General features: G+C 42.2%; 1 protein-coding gene across 2 annotated transcripts in view; it reads left to right on the top strand.

Annotated features, from left to right (window-relative positions):
- MRAP2 (melanocortin 2 receptor accessory protein 2) overlaps window positions 1-22,558 on the top strand; it is a 50,880-nt gene that overhangs the window by 16,026 nt on the left and 12,296 nt on the right. For both annotated transcript variants that reach the window (XM_047733989.1, XM_047733990.1), the window contains exons 2-3: window positions 6,421-6,554; window positions 18,634-18,733. In XM_047733989.1, the coding sequence (XP_047589945.1) occupies window positions 6,421-6,554; window positions 18,634-18,733 (234 nt within the window). The remainder of the gene's footprint in view (window positions 1-6,420; window positions 6,555-18,633; window positions 18,734-22,558) is intronic.

Consider the following 22,558-nt stretch of genomic DNA (forward strand, 5'->3'; position numbering starts at 1 on the left):
GTCTGCATTTTTTTTAAGCCCTGCCCTGGGAGGAGACCGCAGGGGCTCTGATTTTAGAAGATAGAGTGTAATTCCTTGCTGGGATGTTGCCTTATGGAAATGCTTCAGGAATACCCAGGGGCTCTGGTCTGTCATGAGCCTGACTCATAGCTTGCGGACTCTCCTCTGATCTCTGTGTGGCCCTACCCCACTGAGATGTGGAGAGGCTGAGTACATCATTAGTCTTCACCTGGGGGGTCTGGTCACAACTCTGTGCAATAAGGGAACTAAGCTTCTAAAGCTGCAATCCAGAACTTCTCATCTTGGGCTCCTTGGCCACCAGAATGCCACCTAGCCAGGCTTTACTTTTGGTTTCTCAAATGCCTTTGCTTGGAGAGAGAAAGGGTGATGGGTTACAAGACTGACTTCTCTGGGTTTTTCTGGGGACAGTTGTTCCTAGGAATAGGAGAAAGAAAGAGATAAGTACATGTAACTAATGAGACCTTTATGGCCCAGTCCAGAACAGAGATTGTCGTGCTGGCTAGTATGCCCACAACTGGAATTTGGGGACTAAGGGGAAAGAAGATAGTGTGTGATGTGGAATTTTTATCTCAAAACTGAATGGGTCATTCAGTCTTCCTCTGTACCTACAGGTTACTATGGGGCTTTGGCCAACAGCTTCTCGGAGTGCTTTTCTGGCTGTGTTGTTAGCTGTGTGTGTGCATGCGTGTCTGTGTATTCATTTTTTAAGGTTTATAGGTATCTTTAAGGCTCTCTCCTTAATGTTCTAGTCCAAACATTGACCGAATTGGTGGTCACTGGGAAAGCACATCTGCTGATGTTTACACCTTAGCATGGAAATTGAGGTCCAACTTCAAGGAAATAACACCCTGGGCACGTGTATGCATCATGGCCCTCAAAGGATGGCCATGAAGAGCCTTTATTCACTCGAGAGAAGGGTCCATGACCACACGCATCTGCCCAGTTTGAAGGAGGTAGAGAGAATGGCTTGACCCGTCTTTAAGAAGAACAGAGCATGCCCAGGAGTGGTGTGGGAAGCTGGGTAGGAGGAAGAAAGATGGGGTGATTGGAAGGAATGAGTGTTGGGAATATGTCCTGGAGAAGGGGGACGTTTACCCAGCCTTAAGACATGTCTGGGGCTGCTAACCCTGCATTCTCACTCTGGGTTTGAGGTCTTCCTTCCTCCTCCAATCCTAGACATTGGCCTCCACTGCCATGTGCGTACCTGAAGAAGGTACACTTCCTTTCCCGGTATGGTTTTTGAGGTTCAGTTGTGATTTTTCATTATTGTGGCTGTGGGGAAGAGTGCTCTCAGCAGTTCGAAAGAGCAGTTAGCTCTGGGAAGCTTGCTTACGATGCATTTCCCCTGGAAGAGGTAGTTTTTCATGATGCTGATATTACCAAGCAATCTGACATTGAGGAGATTTGGGGAGGGGTGGTGAGGAGTGGCAGAAGCACAGAAGGCAGCCACTTGGCTGAACGCTGCGTTTCCTGTTTGCTGTGTTCAGGAGAGAGCAGCCGTCTGCTCTCAGCCCAGCAGTGAGTAAGCCCTGTGGTGCCAGACTGCCTCCCCCACAACAGGGTGTTATACCCCGACATCGGTCCCTCACTGTGGTGCAAATACCAGACTCTGGGGGCTGCTGCCCAGATGTGCTGGCATTTCCCACAACAGTTTAGGAAACAGTGCCAGCTTCTGTCTGCAAAGCTCAGACAAGCAACTTGAGCCTTCATACAGGAGGCATAATACAAAATCCGGCCGGACGACAGCCTGCTGTTTATTTCCTGTCCTGGTGTATGCAGTGGCCCAAGCTAATCCGTTTGAGACTTGGATGAGAAACATTGCCTCATGGGCTTTTTCAAGCTAGAGGGGAGAGGGGAGAGAGAGGGGAGGCCAGAGACGCCGGTTCCCCCAATCTATCTTTGGGATTCGAGAACCTAGATGAAATAGAGAAAATAACCCCCCCACCCCACCACCTGTTATCTAAAGGCAGCCAAAATGATGGCCGCTCAGGCAGAGGTTGTCTAACATTTCATTCAGCTTCCCTGGAGAACCTCTGGTAGTCTGGCTCTGTTCTTCAGTCCCTTTCATGTCCAGGCATCTGCCAGCACTTTACTCCTCTCTTAAAGGACCGACTTTCCACTTTTAAGATGTCTGCACATGTGACTTGCATGACCCTTTGCTCTCTAGCTGTTGCTAGATAGTACATGTAGATGAACGGGGATGGTGTAAGGGAGAGTAAAAGAAGCAATGGGTGAGAGGCTGAGATTTCTTTCTTTCCTTCCTTCCTTGCTTCCTTCCTCTTTCCATCCTTCCTCCTTCCTTCCTTTTTTTTTTTTTTTAAGATTTTATTTACTTATTTGTCAGAGAGAGCACACAAGCAGGGGAGCAGCAGGCAGAGGGAGAAGCAGGCTCCTTGCTGAGCAGGGAACCCGATGTGGGGACTCCATCCCAAGACCCTGGAATCATGACCTGAGCCAAAGGCAGACACTTAACAACTGAGTCCCCCAGGCCCCCGAGGGGTTGAGATTTCTTGATCTCTGATATTTTGTACAGACATAGTCTGTTTGCTAGTTCCTGGCCAGCCCTATGAGGGTGGCTGTAATGCTTTTTTGACCTAAGAGAGTCGCAGAGAAACCTGCTGGGCTGGGCAAATGGGCCTGGGCAGCCATAGGTGGGGATGACCGTTAGGTACAGATGTGGAGAACAGCTGACACAGAGATCAGAAAAGACTCCCATCTTTATTTCCTTCAGTGTTTTATGTCCTTTTTGCCACTTTTCTGTTATCTATTTTGATACTAGATGAAGTCTAGTCCCTCCCTCTGCTCTGCTCTGTTACACTGGCTCTAATACCTGATTTCCAATAAAAATGAGATGATCAAACCAGACTTCCTATTTTCTTTAAAAACAGGAGAGATTATTACCATATTTTTGACTTGATGGAGCAGCACGAATTTCGTGATGTACATATTTCTCACTAAAACTTTTAAAGCATCTAAATGAATGCCCCAGGAGTGTTTTGTTTGTTTGTTTGTTTGTTTGTTTACAGGTTTATTTCTCTGTCACACAGATCAATGAACCCACATGGTGAGTTTGGTAGGAATCGGCTGACAGCGGAGTTGGTGATGCTTGAAGAAGAGGCCTTGGCTTTTCTATCCCAGACTAGCATGTCTTACCTTAGACTAATAGTGCTGGTTGCTATGTATTGGTCTTAACTGGGTCCTGGCTACCCATACTTCATGTAACAGCACATTTAATCTTTACGGCAACTCATGAAATAGGTACTGTTGTCATCTTCATTTTCCTGATAGGAAAATTGAAGCTTAGATATTTTTTCCCCCCGCCATTGCCCTAAAGGAAGGTTGGCAAACTTTTTCTATAAAATACCAGAAAGTAAATGTTTTAGGCTTTTGGGCCATACTACCTCTGTTGCTACTACTCAACTCTGCACTTGTGATGCTAGAGAAGCCATAAAAAAATACAAAAACAAGGGCGGCTGTGTTCCAATAAAACTTTATTTATGGGGGTGCCTGTGTGGCTCAGTTGGTTAAATATCTGCCTTCGGGCTCAGGTCATGATCCCCGGGCCTGGGATCGAGCCCAGAACTGCTCGGTGGGGAGCCTGCTTCCCCTTCCTCTCTTGCTATCTCTGTCACTATCTCTACCTCTCTCTCAAACAAATTAGAAAAAAATAAAATAAAACCTTTATTTATGGACTCCAATATTTGAATTTCATATAATTTTCTTATGTCACAAGATATTATTTAAAAATTATTTTCCAGGAATGCCTGGGTGGCTCTGACAATTAACCATCCAACTCTTGATTTCAGCTCAGGTCATGATCTCAGGGTTGGGAGATTGAGTCCCACGTCAGGCTCTGTGCTGTGTGTGATGCTTGCTTAGGGTTCTCCCTCTCTCTCTGTACCTCCCATCCACTCCTCTCCACACTCTCTCTCTCTCTCAAAAAGAAATTGTTTTCCAACCATGATAAAAATATAGAAACATTCTTCACTTGGAGGCTGTATAAAAATAGGTGGTGGGCCAGATTTGCCAGATCTGGTATAGATAAGAATAAGTCAAAAAGAAGGAACGGGTTAGGATGGTCTGGTAGGAGGTATACACTTGCCAAAGGGAAGAGCATGTGTGCAGGGAACACAAAGCATGAAGTCTCCGAGGAACTGCTGGAAATGCAAGCACAGTTTGGTAGGATACAAGGTGAGATAAGAGGAGACAGCAAGATCCAAGTCGTGACCTTGTAGGACATTTCAAAGATTTTGGGCTTTGTCTTTAGAGCAGTGGGAAGACATTAAAAATATTAAGCAAAGGAATGACAGGTGAAATTAAAAAAAAAAAACACAAAACACTGGCTGATAGGTGAAGAGTGGATTACAATTGGTCAGTGAGAGTAGAAGCAGAAAAACCAGTTAAGCAGCTCAAGAAGGGGGCCAGCTGGGTGATGATGGTGTCTACTAAGGACTGTAGCCAGAACCATTTCCTGGCACCATATTGAATGGAGGTAGAGCAATATGAAGACCTTGGTCTTCCAGTTTCAAATCTAGTGTGTTGCTTGCATGGTGTGAAATTCTTAACATTTTCAAGTGAACATTGTGTTTATCTGAATCTACCATTTATCTCTGAACCCTACAGCTGAAGAGCTACTCTTTTCTCACACACAATTCTTTCCTTCTGGAGGAAGTGCTCATAAATGAGGATAGTGTTTCTTAGGTTTGAGTTATTAATTTTCATTTCCTGAGAAAATTTATTTCATCAAGGGAAATAATCTCTTGTTCAAATAATAAAAAGACCAAAGATAACACTGTGGTCATGGTTTTATGTTACTTTCATGTTGGTGTTAGAAAGGTCACTGAATACTTCCTTGAAGGTCAGCTTTTCTTAAAATTTGTGTAGCTTTCTTTTCCAAATGAGAAATGATACATTCTTTTCTACCTTTGAAGGAATGATTTGTCTGCCTGGGCACTCACAGTAACACTCCAGTTCTTTTTTCTTTTCTTTTCTTTTTCCTTTTTTTAAAAAAGATTTTATTTATTTATTTGACAGAGAGACACAGTGAGAGAGGGAACATAAGCAGGGGGAGTGGGAGAGGGAGAAGCGGGCTTCCTGCTGAGCAGGGAGCCTGATGTGGGGCTCAATCCCAGGACTCTGAGATCATGACCTGAGCCGAAGGCAGACACTTAACCGACTGAGCCACCCAGGCACCCCAACACTCCAGTTCTGATACTAGCCTATATCTCTGGATCAGAGCACACTATCCTTTGAACAATATGATACCGAAGGGTTAGAGTCTGTTTCTGTGGGGTCCAGGATTAGAGATTACGGAAGAAAGGAAAGAAAGGGAAAGATGAGACTCACAGAGGGGTGATGGTGATGGTGATTTTGCCTCAACTTCTCTAGGGGTTGCCTAGAGGCAGCAGTGGGTGATACTGACCCAAGGTGGGTGGAAGAAGGGGAACTTCAGAAAACTCTTGGGGGTGAGACACAGTGGTTATGCCTTCTCAGTGAATCTGGGTGTTAGCTGATCTGCCATTCAAATTTTTCCTTATATTACTGCTATTTGTTACTTTGTATTCTTTCTCAAATATAAAGCAAGGTCTATAGGGTCTGTGTTTGTATATCAAATGTCATCTTCCATCCCATAACGTACAGTGTCTTGCACACAATTGATGCCCAATATTGAATATTGGATCTGTTACTTTGTCACCTTTGGCCTACATGCTGCACAGTGAAACCTCTTGTCTCAAAGAAGTCAGAATTTTAAAATCTAAAATCATCACCACGGAGACTCTTGGGTCATCCTGAGAATAGGACCAATTTTAGGGGTAAGCAGTAGCCAAGATTTGGGCTTCTACGGAGGATGTTCTCCCATTATGGGATTTCTGTTGACCACTTTTCTTTTGGCCACCCCATTTCATTAGCCATTGGATGCTTGTCTTTGTTTTTGCACAGCAGATGCTCCATATATGTCTGCAGAGCAAGTTCATTTCTGGTACTGATTTTATTTATTCTCTGTAGCCTCTGCATATTCATGCAGGTATAGGTGGTGGGGTTGAAGTTGCAAGCTTAGAGACTTTGATACATTCTCTCCCTTCTTCCCTTCCTTCATTTATCAGTTATTGAAAGTTGGTTATGTGCCAGGCATTGGGTTAAGTGCTGGGGGATGGCAACAAAAAAGACACGGTGTATGACTTCAAAAACATTTCAGTCTAGCGGAGAGGTAAAAGGAAACAATGGCCACTTGGTGTGAAGTAGAGGCAGCCGTTGTGGACCTCTCTCCGACCTGGTGGATGGGACCTCCCTGGTGCGTTTGCCTTCTGAACTTCTGAATGTGGTCAAGAGCAGGTAGCGGGTCTGTGCAGTTGAGGATGAATTAACAGGTTCTACGCTTCCTTTTCTCCATTTGTGCAGAGCGGAGATGTCTGGCCAGAGATTAATTTCTAATAGAACGTCCCAGCAATCTGCACCTAATTCTGATTATACCTGGGAATATGAATATTATGAGATTGGACCAGTTTCTTTTGAAGGACTGAAGGCTCATAAATGTAAGTCTTATACAATTCCCCATTGTAAACATAATGTATTTGTCTTAACCTGTGAAATCCCCCCACGATTAATTTTCCTGAAGAATCTATCTTTTTACACAACTCTATTCTGTATCCCACAAGTCCCAGAAAAACACCCCCTTCTAAACATAGGCTGATTGCTCAGGGATAGTATTGCATGAGTGACAAAGAACTTGAAAGATTCCCTTAGTGGGGGACCCTGAATCAATGTCATTCTCAAATTGAGATTCTTTTTAAAGTATTAATGATTCCAGCTCTCCCAAACTGTGTGAACATTTGGACCATCAAAAATATGTACAAAAATAAAGTCTGAAACTATTATTTAAAGAACCTTCTTTTGTAACACATGGTCAACAGCATTCTTTCAGCCCTGCTGGGTTTCTGGGGCTATAGAGAGCAGTACGTGTGCATTCATAATGATGGACTGAAATAGCCTGCAGCCATTCCTAATGTGGCACGATAGGCATAAATTGTGCATTGTGTTATTGGAGTGACTAATAATCCAGCACAAAGCATCTGTTTTCCAGGAACTACTGCCCACTCGCAGGTTCTGTCATGGTTACCCCATAAATATTCCAGAGATGTTTGGTTGTTTCAGAATGAATCCATAGCACGATAAAAATTTAGGTTCTTAACCGGTTCAGTTAATGGAACACATTAGGAACTCTAAGGAAGATTGGAAATGGAGATGCAAATATGGCAAAGGAATTGCCTTTGCTCTTTTAGTATTTTCTGGGTGCTGCCATTCTGAGCTGTCTTGGTGTTCATGATCCCTTACATTCATCTGCTGCTCCCTTGCAAGGAAGGCTTTCTAATTTTTTTTCCAGCTTTCTTGAGGTGTAATTAACAAAATTGTAATATATCTAAAGAGTACAAAGTCATTATTTGATAAACACATACATTGTGAATGGATTCCCTCCATCAAGTTAATTGAAACACTTATCACCTCAGATATTTCCCTTTATTTTTTGGTGAGAACATTTCAGTTCTGCTCTGTTGCAAATTTCAGTTATATCATACACATTGTCAATGATACTGACCATGTTATATGTTAGATTCTCAGACCTTATTCCTCTTATAACTGAAAGTTTGTATCCTTTTACCAACCTCTCCCTGTTTCCCCCACCCTCAGCCCCCTGGGAACCCCTTTTCTACTCTTTGTGTCTATGAGTTTGAATTTTGGGGGTGTTCCCCATATATGTGATACCATGCAGTATTTGTCTTCTCCATTTGGCTTATTTCACATAGCATAATGCCCCCCAGGTTCATCCATGTTATCATAAATGACAAGATTTCCTTTGTCTTAAAGGCTGACTAATATTTGTGTGTGTGTGTGTGTGTGTGTGCTCGTGCATCAATATAAGCGATGGACACTTAGGTTGTTTCCATACCTTAGTTATTGTGAATAATGCTACAGTGAATGTGGGAGTATAGATACCTCTTCAAGATAATGGTTTTGTTTCCTTTGGATATAGATCCAGAAATGGGAATGCTAGGTCATAGGTAGTTCTGTTTCTACTTTTTTGAGGAAACTCCATACTATTTATCATAGTGGCTGTACCAGTTTACATTTCCACCAACAGTGCTCCATGGTTTCCTTTTCTCCACATCCTCACCAACACTTTTTATCTCTTGTCTTTTTTGATATTAGACATCCAAATAGGGATGAGGTGGTATCTCATTGAGGTTTTGATTTGCGTTTCCCTGATGATTAGTGATGCTGAGCACCTCTTCATGTGCCTGTGGCCATTTGGATATCTTTGGAAAATATCTATTCTGGTCCTTTGCCACTTTTTAATTGGGTTGCTTTATGGTATTGAATTGTATGGGTTTCTTCTATTTTTAGACTTTAACCCCTTATCAGATATGTGCTTTGCAAATATTTATTCCCATTCCATAGGTTCCATTTTCCTTTTGTTGGTGCTTTCCTTTGCTGAGCAGTAGCTTTTTGGTCTGATGTAGTCCCGCTTATTTATTTTCTTTCCATTGCCTTTGCTTTTGGTATCAAATCCAAAAAAAAATCATTGTGAAGACCAATGTCATGGAGCTTGCCCCGTATGCTTATGACCATTATTTTGAGTTCTCTATCAGGTAAATTATTTATTTCCATTTCATTAAGATCTGTTTTTGAAGATTTATCTTGTTCTTTAGCTTGAGACATATTTCTCTATTTCTTCATTTTTCTTGACTCTCTGTGCTGGTTTCTGTGCATTGAAGAAAACAGCTACCACTCCCAGTTTTGAGTGGTGTTGTGTAGGAGATCAACCTTGTCATTCAGCCTACCCTGGGCTCCTAGTTGCCTCTTAAAGTTTTATGATTGCCAAAACAAATTTCTTTGTTTTTAGTGGCTCCCAGTAGTTGAGGGTGTGTCAAGACCTGCCTTTGTCCCCAAGGGGAAGATTGTGGTCAGCACCTACCTAGATGAAGGCTGATTAGAAGCCCGGAGGATAGGCAGCAGCTGGAAAAGTATGTAATTAAATCCCTCCCAGGGAGAAACTAGGAGACGGAAGTTATAAAGCAGGGGCACAGGGGTCCAAGAGCACCTGGCTCTGGGGGACCTAAAGAGACCAGGTTTGGCAACTTACAGCTGACAAAATCCACAGGCAGAGAGACAAGTCCTGGTGTAACAAGAAAGGAATTTATTTCAGTGAGGCCAACACTGGAAAGACAGCAGACTAGTGTCTCAGACTCTCTCCAAAGTGCCAAAGATACTTCCAGGTTTATATAAAGAAAATGTTGGACAAAGGTGGGCAGGAAAGGTCAGGTTGATCATTGTCTTGCAGTCAGTCATGGGCAGGGTCTTGCTGGCTCAGGGCAGTCGTTATGAGTAGTTTCCATTCCCATCAGGGGACCTTTTGCTCTGGGATCTTTTGCCTGATGAAAGAAATAAATAAGCTGGAAAGAAGAACTTAATCAATTAGAAAGTTTGAGGTCAAAATGGAGGTAGTGGAAATCCTCTTCCAGTTTTTGCCTGTTTCCTCTCTAAGCCAAGTAGATAGCTGGGCAAGTCCTCCTGCTTGTTAAGAATGGCTTTTTTGTTCCCTACAGTCCTGTAGGACTCCTGAATGTAAGCACCATTGGTATCAGAGCCAGGAGACTGGGGGCCTGTCCCTTGGGCTGTAGCCACATAAGCTAGAGTGTCAGACATGTGTATAAGCTCTCTCCAGGGAGATGCCGGTGACTTGGTTTTATGATTAGAATAGGCTGCAGGGAGAAGGCAGGGTGGGTTGGCAGCTTCCCTGGGAGACTGCAGGCAGCCGCTGGATGGGTGCTAAATCCGAGGCCCCACCCCGAGGCCTCATCCTGTCCAGGAAACTCCTGGACAGGAAAGAATGGGAAGTAGGCGTCTTTGTCTACTTCCTCTGCAGTGAGCCTTGGGGGGATAGCTGTGGTGGGGGCTCACCTGCCTGCCCTTGAATTACTGCTTCTTTGTTTGCTATGTAGTCTTTAGGTTCTTACACACCTCAGCCCTTTTGGTTTTCAGAGCTAGGCATTTTAGTGGCCTGTCTCTGCAGTGAGGGTCTTAAAACTGGGGCTCCAGAGGTACTGTCCAAACCGTTTCCGTCTTAGGGAGAAGCTGGAAGTTGGGGGTTTCCTTCCAACTGTATGTTGCTATGTTGGGGGTAGGGATTATGGCAAGAGTGTGTCTCAGACCTTCCTATCCATTTTTATGTGGGTGTTTTCCTCTTTGGAAGAGGTGTTGGAGGGACTTTGCTAGTTTCTGGATATCTTTCAGAGGGAATTCCTCCATATGCAGCTGTGTATTCAATGTGTTTGTGGATGGAGGCAAACTCAGGAGCCTCCTAAGTCTTCATCCTGGTCAAGTCCCATTCCAGCTTAATTAAGTGATCAAGGCTTTGATTCTCCTGTGGCAAGAAGGCTTTGCCTGTGGGTCCCCGGAGCCTGGAAGCCACTGGTGGCTAGTGGCTGCGGCAGAGCCTCTAGTGGGCCAATTAGAGGGCAGTGATACTGTTAGGAATTAGTTGGACAGTTGGATAGTCAGGGCTGGGGTCCCCAACAATGAAATGAAAATATGGAGTTGGGGCAGCTAAGATAGAACAGCACTGACATCACTGACATCCTGTTTTGCAGCTTAAGCAGGACCCCACCAGCATTCTGCTTTGCAGCCATTGCAGAAATGACTTCCGCAAAACGTCCTCAAATAAGGCAGGTAACCACAAAACATTTGTCAGTATCACCAGCAAGGGGCGGTTAATAAAGAAGACCCCAGATGTCAGGAAAAAAAAAGAAAAAAATGTGTTCCATTTTGTGTTCCATCATGTGTTCCATCATTGTGTTCCATGATGTGTTCCATCAGCACATAGACTTTAGCCTAATAGACTTTAGCATGTAGATGGATACAGGACCCAAGCCCTGATTGGCACCACTCAGCACACCCTGATTGCTTTAAATAGTTCTGGAAAAGAGCTCATAAACCCCCCTAAACTTAGAAACTCCAAGGGCAACACTCTTGCCCCCCCCAACCCCCCCACCCCCGACCCAAGGAGCTTTATAACATTGCTCAGTAAACTTTGCTTTGCTGCCAGCCACTCTTCATCTGGTCTACCTCTTCATTCTTCGTGGGGGCACGACCAAGAAGGAGGGGCGGCACTAAAGGCAGAGAAAATCCTACAATACTCTGGCTGGTTCCCAAGTCCTGGTCTCCACCAGTGGACCTGTAAAGGGCTTCAGAGTTACTCATTTACCGGATCAAGGGCTTTCTATATTTGTTCCTTAAAAACTTATTAACTAAATCATATATCTTTTATCCCTGAAGTGAGTAGTAATAATTAAATGCTTTCACTCCTTCGTTTATTGATGTCTGCTCAGTATTTCTCTGTGGAAATTTTGAAAAGCAGATAAAATCCATTAGGATATGCTTCATTGATTTTCTGTTGGAAGGCTGTTGCTGTCAGGGCATGAAATCATGCTCTTTCATTTACTTTAATTATTCAATCTTGTTTTTCTGGAGCAATCTTTAGGTAAAGACACTTGCTTTTTAAGAATTTTCGTACAAAGAATTTTAGTACAAAGCAAATTTTAGTACTGGGCAAATTGCCAAATATTTCCCTATAATTTGCACTTTTACAGGTTGGTGAACCAAATTTTTTCTGTCAGCATGCTCCTATCTCTTTTCCTTAGTTTAAGGGGCAAAGAAGACAGGCTTGCTGCTATTATTTTGGTTGGTATATCTCTAGATATAATTGGAAATCTTTTTTTGAGCATATTATATTCTAGAAATGATTATAACTGGTAAGAATTCCTGCAAAATGTAGACAGAAGTATGACACATTACATATTTACTTTACGTACTATACTATTAATAAGGAATGCTTTGTTAGTTTTAGCAGTCACATCAGGAAAAAACGGAATGCCTGGTTGAGTCCTTACTGTTTGGATGTAAAAAATCTGACCAAAATAGAGGTCCTTAGCTTCCAGAACCTGACAATATATGAGGCACAGAGAAGAGAATAAGAAACAAACGAAAAACACAGACATACAGGAAAATAAAAAAGAATAAGTCAACTATTGTATTGTGTACTTTGGTATAGTTTCTTCCACTTTAAAATGCTGTGATTCTGGGGTGCCTGGGTGGCTCAGTCATTAAGGGTCTGCCTTTGGCTCAGGTCATGATCCCAGGGTCCTGGGATTGAGCCCTGCTCGGCGGGGAGCCTGCTTCTCCCTCTGCCACTTCCCCTGCTTGTGTTCCCTCTGTGGCTGTCTCTCTCTTTCTGTCAAATAAATAAAATCTTTAAAAGAAAAAAAAATTTTTAAATTAAGTTGTGATTCTGACCTTCAGGTGTGTCTCCTTGTATTATAGAGCAGAATTCAAAGCCAGTTAGGTGTAGATTTAGAAAAATAGAAGCCAGATATTTCAAGGGGAAGCATTTATTGAGGACAGGATAACAGTTGTCTTCATTTGCTTTACCTGTAACAGATCATACTTGGCAACAGTAGCTCCATCTTTAGTTAGACCAGGTTCTTCTGCCTGCTGAAATGAAGAGTCCTGCCTTCAAATGGTCTTTCATCTGAGAGGCAAGATCTGGTGGTTATTGTGAATTCTCCTTTTGCTCTCAGTTTTGCATCTGGTATTAAACCTTATAATCCATCAGAAGTGGAAGTATATCTGACATATATTTGGCACCAACAGAATGACCATCCACTCATTCACTGTTTCTTTCAGCAAGTATTTACTGAGTACCCATTATGTGCAGCACTCTTTTAAGAACTGGAGACACAACAGCAAACAAAAGAGGCAAAAATACCTCAGCTTATAGATCTTGTTTCCTCGTGGGAGAGATAGACAATAAATACGTTAAGTAAGCAAACCATGCCATATGGTCATAGGAAATAGAGTAGGGAAAGGAGATGCAGAGTGTGGTGGTAAAATTATACATAGGGTGGCCATGGAAGGACTTACCGAGAAGGAGAAATTTGAGAAAGACCTGAAGGAAGTGAGAGGCTGAATTGGAAGGTATCTGGAGAAGAGCATTCCAGAAAATGCTCCGTGGCAAGAATGAAATGGATCATCCAAGGACCAACGAGGAGGCCAGCATGGTACCAGGGGAGTCACTATGAGGCAGGATAGCAAGAGAAGAAGTCAGGGAATAGAGAAGAGGAAAAAGACAATAGGGCCTTTGAGATCACTTTTTCTCTGAGATGCCATTTGGAGAAGAGGAATCGCATCTGGTTTAGGCTTCAATAAGACATCACTGTGGGTCGGGGAGGGAGGGAGGGAGATTGGAAACAGAAGACCAGTCAGAGGAGGCTCTCACAGTAGGTCAGGCAGCTGATGACAGTGGCTTGGCCATGGTGGGGGACAGTGGAGTGGTGAGAGGTGCATACATTCTGGATAGTTCTAAAAGATCTGATAGTCTTCATCAGTAGATTGGTCATAGGGCATAATAGAAATTGAAGAGCCAAGGAGGATTTGAAGATACGTGATCTAATTGGCAGCATGAATTGCAATGAACAGAGATGGGGGAAACTATGGGAGAAGCAGGAACATCAGGAGCTCAGCTTTGGACTTGTTAAATTGAGACCTATCAGACATCCAATAGGACATGGCAGGAGAGATGTGCTGTACAGGTGTGAATTTGAGAGTCACGGCGTATAAATCATATTCAAAGTTAAGAGGCTGGATGAATGAGTATAGATAGAAAACTGAAGAGGTACAAGGACTGAGCCCTGGCACACGCTAGCATTTTAAAGTTGGAGGTGTTAGGAGGAAAGTAGCAAAGGAGCCTAAATGGAATGAATATACAGGAAGGTAGGAAGAAAACAGGGCAATTGTGTTTCCTGGAAGTCAAAGAAAGAAAGAGTTCAGGGATGAGGCTGTGTTAAATGCTGCTATTAGGTCAAGTAAGTTGAGGACTGTGACTTGACTGTTCGATTTACAACACAGAAGTTATTGGCAATGATTTGAAAGCAGTCTTAGCAGAGTGTGTGGGGAGTGAAAAGCTGATGGAATTGGTTCAAGAAAAAAAAATGAGAGGAGAAGAACTGAAAACCATATGTACAGACAGATCTCTCAAGAATTTTGCTATGAAGGGAAAGAGAAATAGGACATTTAGGAAGACCCTGACTGGGCACCTGGGTGGCTCAGTGGGTTAAGCTGCTGCTTTCAGCTCAGGTCATGATCTCAGGGTCCTGGGATCAAGTCCCACATCGGGCTCTCTGCTCCTCAGGGAGCTTGTTTCCTCCTCTTTCTCTCTCTCTGCTTGCCTCTCTGTCCACTTGTGATCTCTCTCTGTCAAATAAATAAAATCTTTAAAAAAAAAAAAAAAAAAGGAAGACCTTGACTAGGTGAGACAAGATGTTCTTAGAGAAGCAGAAGCAAAGCCTATAAGTCTGTATGTGGACACGTTTACATTTTAGCAGGACCATTAGTTGCTGTGTTGACGAAAGACTGAAGGAGCACGCTTTTATTCTGAGCCATCAGTGGAGGTCATATCCCATGCTTTTTTTCATATGCCAACTTGCAGATAATGCCAGCCACACTCATGGACGAATTAGCAAGAAGCCAGATCATCAAGACGAGAAGTAGAGCTGGAGCATGCGAAGGCTTAGAGTAAGACGTGTCATTGGAAGCACAGTCAAAGCAAGCAAGTTCTGGAATGGCACTGTTGGCTCCTTGCCAGGAATTCAGACCACAAAATTGGCCTTAATGCATTAGAAAGCAGAAGTGCTATGAGGACAGCTATGGCTCTCGTATTCTGAATCCTCTCAGTTAGTATTACTCATTGTTTTTCATACAGCCAGGAGATGGAAAGGTCACAATTAATTCTTAGGAGGTGGAAAGGAGGGAACTGGGATTGGGTAGTTGGCCCTAGTCTGTCCCTAGAGTAGAAAAGATAATCATGGTGAAACAGCATCCCACCAGTGAAAGCCACGCTGTCGTCAGCTTTCTTCTCTGTTTCATTCCATTCACCATCTAGAAGTCCCCTTGACAATTTACCCCTTTATTATAATGATCTCTAAATAGTTCAGTTTCTAGACAGAACAAAAGTGGCCACTGGGCTCTGTTAGAAACACCTTAGGAAAGCTTCTCTTGGTTTCCTTAACCAGCTGGCCTCACTGGAGCTTTACTCTCTATAAACCTTTATTTTGCATCCTTCTCAGGGAAGGGTGCTTTGGAGAGGGCCAGGTTCTCCGCTTTCTCTCTTTGACTGCCATGCCCATGTCTATGAAACATGTTATATAAATAAAAGTGCAGGAGAGTTTAGATATTCCTGGGCCAAGATGGGGACCTCTGATATTCCCTGAAAGGGGCTCAGGGTAAAAAAGTGCCCTAGGGTCAGGCCATGTGACATAGGATGAGGGAGAGGAAAATTAATGGAAATAACTAGAGGAAGCAAAATTATGTTTGAAGAGGAATGTGAATAAACAGAACCACTCGAGGCATATTGTAATAGGATATGTAGATGCCATATTATCAAAGAAGCATTTGGAAATGCCATTGGACCACTGGCATTCTCAAGTTCTAACTGTCGCCCTGATTCTCCCTTGCCTGCTCCCCCATGACATCAAGGAAGGGCTGTGACCATCTCATGCCCCACAGTATTGTTGCCTTTTGATCAGCTCCCTGGGGTGCTAGGAAGGCAGAGAGAAGGAACTAGGCTGGATTAAAGGCACCCCTTCTCCATCTCTGCCCACCCTGAGCTAGAGAAGCGAAGAAGTAAAGGGGATCCAGCCATTGTTTGCAGGCGAAAACTGTCCTAATGCGAACACCTTCCAATGTGAATCAACGTGACAAGGTTAAATTCTCAACTGAGAACTTCAGTATAATTCTTGCATATACTTTAGAATTTATTTTTGCTCTGCAGGCCGTTGATGAAGTACGCATGCTGAACCGTCATTATCAGTGAGGTGGGACTTCCCAGGCTGTGCCCCCAGGACTGAGGTGTTATTCTCGAATGTTGGTTGCACTTGTGTACACTTGTTTTTTTGGTATTCATCCTTTTGTCCTTTTTAGGCTTTATTTCCACTATGTTATAAGGCAAAGTCTACAATTTCTATTGCTTTGGCACTCTTGGAGTCCAAGGAAAAATACATTAGTTTTGTGTCCAGAGCACTGAATGAACATGGTTGAATAAAAATGAACTTCAGGGCAATCCTATATGTAGAATGAAATATGAATTATTCAGAGTAAATTGCCGATCTGACTTCTTAACTTTAGAAAAAGGGCAATACATGATTTAATTAGAATGATGCTTTGCACTGAAACACATTAAATATTTTTTTAATTTAGTGTGTGTGTGTGTGTTTAATTTCTAAGCATTCTCACTGTGATCTCATGTAGGGGGACTTCTTAGAACGGATCAGAAAATGTGAAGTATTTTTTACCATTCTGTGAGGTGGTGAGGATGTGGAGAAAGGGGAACCCTCTTAAAATTGCTGGTGGGAATGCAAGCTTGTTTGGGCAATCTGGAAAACAGCATGGCAGTTCCTCAAGAAGATAAAAACAAGCTACCCTACAACCCAGCAATTACACTACTAGGTATTTACCCAAAGGATACAAATATAGTGATCTGAAGGGACACCTGCACCCCAATGTTTATAGCAGCAATGTCCACAATAGCCAAGACATGGGAAGAGCCCAGATGTTCATCGATAGATGAATGGATAAAGACGATGTGGTCTCTATATACAATGGAATATTACTCAGCCATCAAAAAATGAAATCTTGCCATTTGCAATGACATGGAGGGAACTGGAGGGTATTATGCTAAGTGAAATAAATCAATCAGAGAAAGACAGTTATCGTATGATTTCACTCATATGTGGAATTTAAGAAACAAAACAGAGGATCATAGGGGAAGGGAGGGAAAAATAAAGTAAGACAAAATCATAAGAGACTCTTATCCTTAGGAAACAAACAGGGTTGTTTCAGGGGAGGTGGATGGGTGATGGGCATTAAGGAGAGTACTCGATGAAATGAGCACTCAGTGTTATATACAACTGATGAATCACTAAATTCTACCTGTGAAACTAATAATGTACTACATGTTAATTAATTGAAGGTAAATTAAAAATAACTTTAAAAAAGAAAGAAAATGTAAAATGATTCAATTTTGGTGCCTTCCCCAGATCTGAGACCCTAAAATGTATGTGCCAGTTTTTGTAGACTATCCAGTCTCATCCCTGTCCCAAGGATGTATACTTGTGACTATTAATCAAGATAAGATCAAGGAAGGGCCCTTGTAGAGAAGCATAAGCATGTTATGGGGTTTGAAGGAGGGAAAAAAACACATCACTTAGGGAAGTTAGTCCAGGCTTTGTGAGGGAGATGGTATAAGGAATGGTCTTTTTTTTTTTTTTAAGATTTTATTTATTTATTTGACAGAGAGATACATAGTAAGAAAGAAAACACAAGTAGAGGGAGTGGGAGAGGGAGAAGTAGGCCTCCTGCCAGGGAGCCCCATATGGGACTCCATCCCAGGACCCTGGGATCATAACCCCAGCTGAAGGCAGACACTTAATGACTTACCACCCAGGAGCCCCAAGGAATGGTCTTTGAAGGATGGATAGACTTATTAGCTCTATGTTGGGGAAAACTATTCCAGCCAGGTGAGGGTAAGAGCCCCTGAAAAGGTGTGGATCTTAGGAAGTTATGGCTACGAATTAAGGTAAATACAGGGACACAGTGTTCCCTTGTCTAATTGGAAACATGGGTTTTAAAGTACAGGTAAGCTGGGAGAGATTGATGATAATTTTAACCATAATAGCTGTCAAATATGGGATACATTTTTCTCAGATGCCAGACATTGTAGAAAGTGCTTTACATATGGAATCACTTTTAATTTGGAAAAGGTCAGGGCTATTTTTGCCAGAGTTTTTTTGTTTGTACTGCTTTGTTTTTGCTTTGCTGAAGAATTTTTCATAAAGGAACAACATTAACAGAGTTATCATAAAGTAGGTTCATACAGAGATGAGACAGAGGGAAAGACACAGGATAGGGAGAGCACTCAGAAGGTGATTTGTATGTTCTCCTCAAGAATTAATGAGGACTGAGTTATTCCAGTATGAATGTAAGTAAGTGAAAACACAAAATTGGGTTGGTTTGAATGAGAATTAATTTTCTTTTTTTAGGTAGGCTCCATACCCAGCGTGGGCTTGAACTCACAACCTTGACATCAAGAGTTACATGCTCTACTGATTGGGTCGGCTAGGTGCCCCCAGAATTTATTTTAAATTTCATATTGCAATCTCTGCTAAAAAAGATATTTTCTAACTCGGGACACTTAAGTGGAAACTTACAGACCTAGATGATCTACAGTCTTTCTGGGGTTCCTTCATTAAAATATGGAAAAACAAAGAGTCAATAAGTCCAAAGTCTCTCAGTGTCATCTTGGGACAGAAACCCTGCAGCACACAGGATCTTCCCTCTCCCTCATTCCTTACATCTTATCTGTCCCCAGTTGACTAATGGGTCAAGATTGTCTTATCATATTGTTAACTTTCTTCTCTTATTTCATGTAATGAAAAAATCAGATTCCTTGAATGTTCAAGTTTTAAGCTGTTATGAAATGCTAATCCCCGTATTAACTGTTTACAGATTCCATTGTGATTGGATTTTGGGTTGGTCTGGCTGTCTTCGTGATTTTCATGTTTTTTGTGCTGACTTTGTTGACCAAGACAGGAGCGCCACACCAGGAGTAAGTTTGGGTCTTTCCTAAATATCTATTAAACCCCATGGGAACTAAATAAATAGACATACTATCCAGGGCTGGGGTTGCTTCCAGTGGGGGAAAAGGGGCTGGTTATGGATTTACTGCCTGTACCCAGTTGCCTTTGGGTGGAATCACCTTCCTCCTGGCACTTCACCTCTTGGCCCTGGGGCTTGTTTTCAAGAGGACCCTTGTGAACCTAGGTTTCACAGTGATCCAGGCCTGATTTTTATTTTGAAATGTTTATTAATTAGGTTGTATTTTCTCCTATTCCCAAAAGAATTTGGGTGACTTATGAGACCAAAATTAGTGGGGAAGAAAAAAAAGATAGTAGCAAAATGGGATGAAAACCAGTTATTTATTTATTCATTTATTTTCATTTATCAATTTATTCATTCTATAAATATTTGCCAGGTAACTATGTGCTATGTATTATACTAAGTGACATGAAGTTAAAATAGGGAAGTCCTTTTGTTCAGTAGCTCACTGTTTAGCGGAAGATAAATTAGTTACTGATTAAGAAAATTCAAGAAAATTAAAGTATGCTAGGATCTATGTTAATCTATGATGTAGTTTTTAAATTAAATTAAAAATAAATTTAATTAAAAATTAATTAATTAGTTAGCTAAGAATTAATTTAAATAAAAAATAATTTTATTATGTTATGTTAGTCACCATACAGTATATCATTAGTTTTTTTTTTTGTTTGTTTGTTTTTTTTTAAAGATTTTATTTATTTATTTGACAGAGAGAGATCACAAGTAGGCAGAGAGACAGGCAGAGAGAGAGGAGGAAGCAGGCTCCCTGCTGAGCAGAGAGCCTGATGCGGGGCTCGATCCCAGACCCCGAGATCATGACCCGAGCCGAAGGCAGCGGCTTAACCCACTGAGCCACCCAGGCGCCCCATATCATTAGTTTTTGATGCAGTGTTCCATGATTCATTGTTTGCATATAACACCCAGTGCTCCAAGCAATACGTTTTAAAAAAATATTTCAAGGAAACTGAGGGTTGATGGTGGAAGGGAGGTTGGGTGAGGGGGCGTGGGGTTATGGACATTGGGGAGGGTATGTGCTATGGTGAGTGCTGTGAAGTGTGTAAACCTGGCGATTCACAGACCTGTACCCCTGGGGATAAAAATATATGTTTATAAAAGATAAAATTAAAAAACAAAAACAAAAACAGAAACATTTCAAGGAGCAGAGAAATAGTTACAACTGGGTACTCAGTTGAATTATTGACAATAAAACAGTGAGTTAAACACTGAGCTTCCTTGAAGCTAGGATAAAAAGAGAAACACCAAGAATTATATAATTCTCAGGGCAGGATAAAGAACATTTGTGTTGGGACTTAGATTTATGGAGGAAATTATTACATGACTCTTAAAGAACATTGAGTAACATCAGAAGGTATTTTTTCAGTTGTGGATTGCAAAAAACTCAGAAATGTTTTCGAGGATTTTTATTATCCCAACTCTTCAAACAAAGCAAGAAATAACATATGTCGAATACCTTTTTAGTCAGTCCCAGCCAGCACAGATAGCACACTCCAATTAGGTAATCGGAGGAACTTTCGATGACAAGAGTATCCCCGAGTTGTGGCCAGATGGAAAGATAATCAGATAGGACAGTGCAGGGCCCCCCAGGCGACCAACACTGAGGAACAGGTACCAACCACCCTAGATCTGAAGGGGACCCAGGAGTTCCGTGAAAAGGGTGGCTGAAAGGAGCTGTGACTTTGGGTTGAAGGACAGAGCTAGCCCAATGGGACCCCTCTCAGGAGGGACCTCAAAATAAATACCAAGTCCTTATTTTCCTTCCTCCTTCCACCTCTTACCATTGCTGTCCATTGGCTGACCACAGGGGAACAGCCAGCAGCCAGTCTCCTCCAACAAAGGTCAGTTTTCTAAGCCACAGAGCACACAGCAGCAGGCAGAATGGCAGAGAGCGGCCTGGGAGAGTAAATGGAAAAAATGTAGCAACATCCTACCGTTTTCCATCTAGTCGCCCTCCTACTCCGCATAGCCTGGCAACAGGATTCTCCCCGTTGTCATATCTCCTCACACTCTCTCCTGCGGCTGTTCAGTCTTCAGCCTGCACTTGCGCACTCTAACAAGTGCCTGGAGAAAGGGAGCAGTTCTGCTCTTCACTCAGCTATTTTCAGACATTAAGGTGCAGAAAAAAAAAATTAAACACATTTTAAATGAAAGGAAAATAACATTTATTGAAGCCTACAGACACATCCAGTTGAGAATCTCTTTAACAGCCACTGAAAAGCCACTAAAAAGACAGGGAACTTCCCTTTCTTCTATGTTCTCATAAAAATCCGTACATGCCTTTGCTTCTGTTATACTGGTCCAGGGAATTTGAAGATAGGGTGTGGGTTGCAACAGTGTTAAGAAAAGCAGAGGACAGACTTAGGGAACATCTCATGGAGTGGTCAGTGAACAGCAGCACTGTGATCTTCCTTTTCTTCAAAGGGACAGATTTTCGCAGGACTGTTGGGATATGTTTGCTTGATATAGGACGCACGTGATCTTTACGCTTGAGAACGCCCTACTCCCAAAGAAAACATGACTTCACGTCATGATTAACTTTATGCACCAAGCTGTCGAGGCCATGATACCGAAATAGTTGATCAAATATTATTCTAGGCATGTCTGCATTTATGTTTTTCATTGAGTTAACATTTAAATTAGTAGACTGAGGAAAGCAGGTCATCGTCCATAATGTGAGTGGGTTTCATCCAATCAATCATTGGAAAGCCTCCCTTGAAAGAGAATGACGTCTCTCAAGCAGAGAGGAATTCCCACCGAAGATTGCCCACAGCCTCACTCTGCAGCTCTTCCCTGGGGCTCCAGCCCGCCGGCTTAACTGGCAGATTTTGGACTTGCAAGCCTCCACAGTCCACGTGAACCAGTTCCTTAAAATAAAAAATTAAATTAAAATAAATTAATATATTTAAATAATTAAAATAAATCTCAGACACACACACACACACTCTCTCTCTCTCTCTCTCACACACACACACACACTGGTTGTTTTTGTCTCTCTGGAGCCCTCTGATCCGTCTCCTTAATCTGTCATGGTGACCCTGGGTAGCTGAGACTTGTTTCCAGTCTTTCAATTGGCAGTTCAGTCCTCCTGTTAGCTGGGTTTTCTTTTGATGGTGGTTCTGAATAATCTCAATGAGAGAACAGCGGTTGTTGTAACTCTATGCTTTTTAATGAGGTTAAGGAGAAAGTCTAACCTTTTTTTGACTTCAATAAATGGATCAGCCCTCAGGGCCACATTGTAAATGCTTTTTTGAGTCTGAGGCAGTATAAGACGTGGCGTTTGGTTGCTCTATATCATAATAGAAGCCGGAAAGAAACAGACATGAGGCAAAAATCCCTGAGTGGATCAGTTAAAGAGGCTTTTAGATCTTAGTAAATTTGACATTCATTTGGCAGAAATTTTCTCTAAAGGAGACATTATTTTTTTCCACTTGGTCAGCTTTAATCTAAAACAACCAATTTAAGCTTCCCTATGTGATAATTAGGCATGGAGGAAAGAATGATAAGTCACTGAGAATAATAAGAGCTTTTTAAAAAATATTTACCATGTGCTAGGGTCTGCTAATCCCCTTATTTGTATAATCTCACTAAGTCCTCACAGAAAGATGAAGTAAATCTTGTAGGCGTTCCAACTTTACAGATGAGAAAAATGAATCACTTGTCTGATGTCTCACAGGTAAAAACAACTATTGGTCCAGGCCTCAAACACAAACCTCTTGGACTCGGAAGTTTTTGTTATTAACCACTATATGGAATGATC

This window comes from Lutra lutra, chromosome 6 (genome assembly GCF_902655055.1).
Source record: "Lutra lutra chromosome 6, mLutLut1.2, whole genome shotgun sequence".
Classification (NCBI taxonomy): domain Eukaryota; kingdom Metazoa; phylum Chordata; class Mammalia; order Carnivora; family Mustelidae; genus Lutra; species Lutra lutra.